Source organism: Malurus melanocephalus, unplaced genomic scaffold (assembly GCF_030028575.1).
Source record: "Malurus melanocephalus ecotype Western Australia unplaced genomic scaffold, MMel_1.1 scaffold_1918, whole genome shotgun sequence".
NCBI lineage: Eukaryota > Metazoa > Chordata > Aves > Passeriformes > Maluridae > Malurus > Malurus melanocephalus.
This window is the reverse complement of record NW_026625150.1, coordinates 14,283-15,312: the sequence shown is the minus strand read 5'-3', so window position 1 is coordinate 15,312 and position 1,030 is coordinate 14,283. Positions and strand designations below refer to the sequence as shown.

General features: G+C 43.5%; 1 protein-coding gene across 1 annotated transcript in view; it reads right to left on the bottom strand.

The window, feature by feature from the left end:
* Nucleotides 1-1,030, bottom strand: part of G6PD (glucose-6-phosphate dehydrogenase) — a gene marked incomplete at its 5' end in the record, with an annotated part of 15,015 nt that overhangs the window by 752 nt on the left and 13,233 nt on the right. The window contains one exon of the mRNA XM_057388427.1: nt 5-106. Within this exon, the coding sequence (XP_057244410.1) occupies nt 5-106 (102 nt within the window). The remainder of the gene's footprint in view (nt 1-4; nt 107-1,030) is intronic.

Sequence of the window (1,030 nt, the reverse complement as noted above, 5' to 3'; positions counted from 1 at the left end):
TTGCACTGCCGCCCGAAAATGTCCCCGGGCACCTCGCGGAACTGCAGCCGCACCTCGGCCTTGCGCTCGTTCAGGGCCTTCCCGCAGCGCAGCACCAACGGGACACCTGTGGGGGTGGCATTGGCACCATTGTCACCATCGGCACCATTGTCACCATTGTCACCATTGTCACCATTGGCATCGTTGTCTTCATTGGCATTGTCATTGTTTTCATTGTCGTCGTTATCAACCATTGATATCATCATCGTCATCATCATCAATGTCATTGTCAACATTGTCATCATCATCATCGTCATCATCATCATTGTCATCATCGTCACCATCATTGTCACCATTGTCACCATTGGTATCGTTGTCTTCATTGGCATTGTCATTGTTTACATTGTCATCATTAACAACCATTGATATCATCATCATTGTCACCATTGTCATTGTCATCATCACTGTCATCATCATCATTGTCATTGTCATCATCATCACCATTGTCACCACTGTCACCATTGGTATCATTGTCATCATTGGCATTATCATTGTTTTCATTGTCATTGTTAACAACCATTGACATCATCATCATCATTGTCAACATTGTCATCATCATCACCATTGTCATCCTCGTCATTGTCATTGGCACCATTGCCATTGTCATTGTTGTCATCATTGGCATTGTCATCGCTTTCATTGTCATCGTTAACATCCGTCAATATCATCATCGTCATCATCATCGTCATCATCATCATCGTCATCATCGTCATTGTCATTTGTCACCATTGATATCATCGTGGTCACTGTCATCATTGTCATTGCCACCATTGACATTGGCATTATCAACGTTAACATCCATTGATATCACCATCATTGTCATTGTCACCATTGTCATCATCATTGTCATTGTCAACATCACCATTGTCACCATTGTCACCATCATTGTCATTATCATCATTGTCACCATTGATATCACCACTGTCACTGTCCCCACTGTCACTGTCCCCACTGTCACTGTCCCCACTGTCACTGTCACTGTCACCACCAG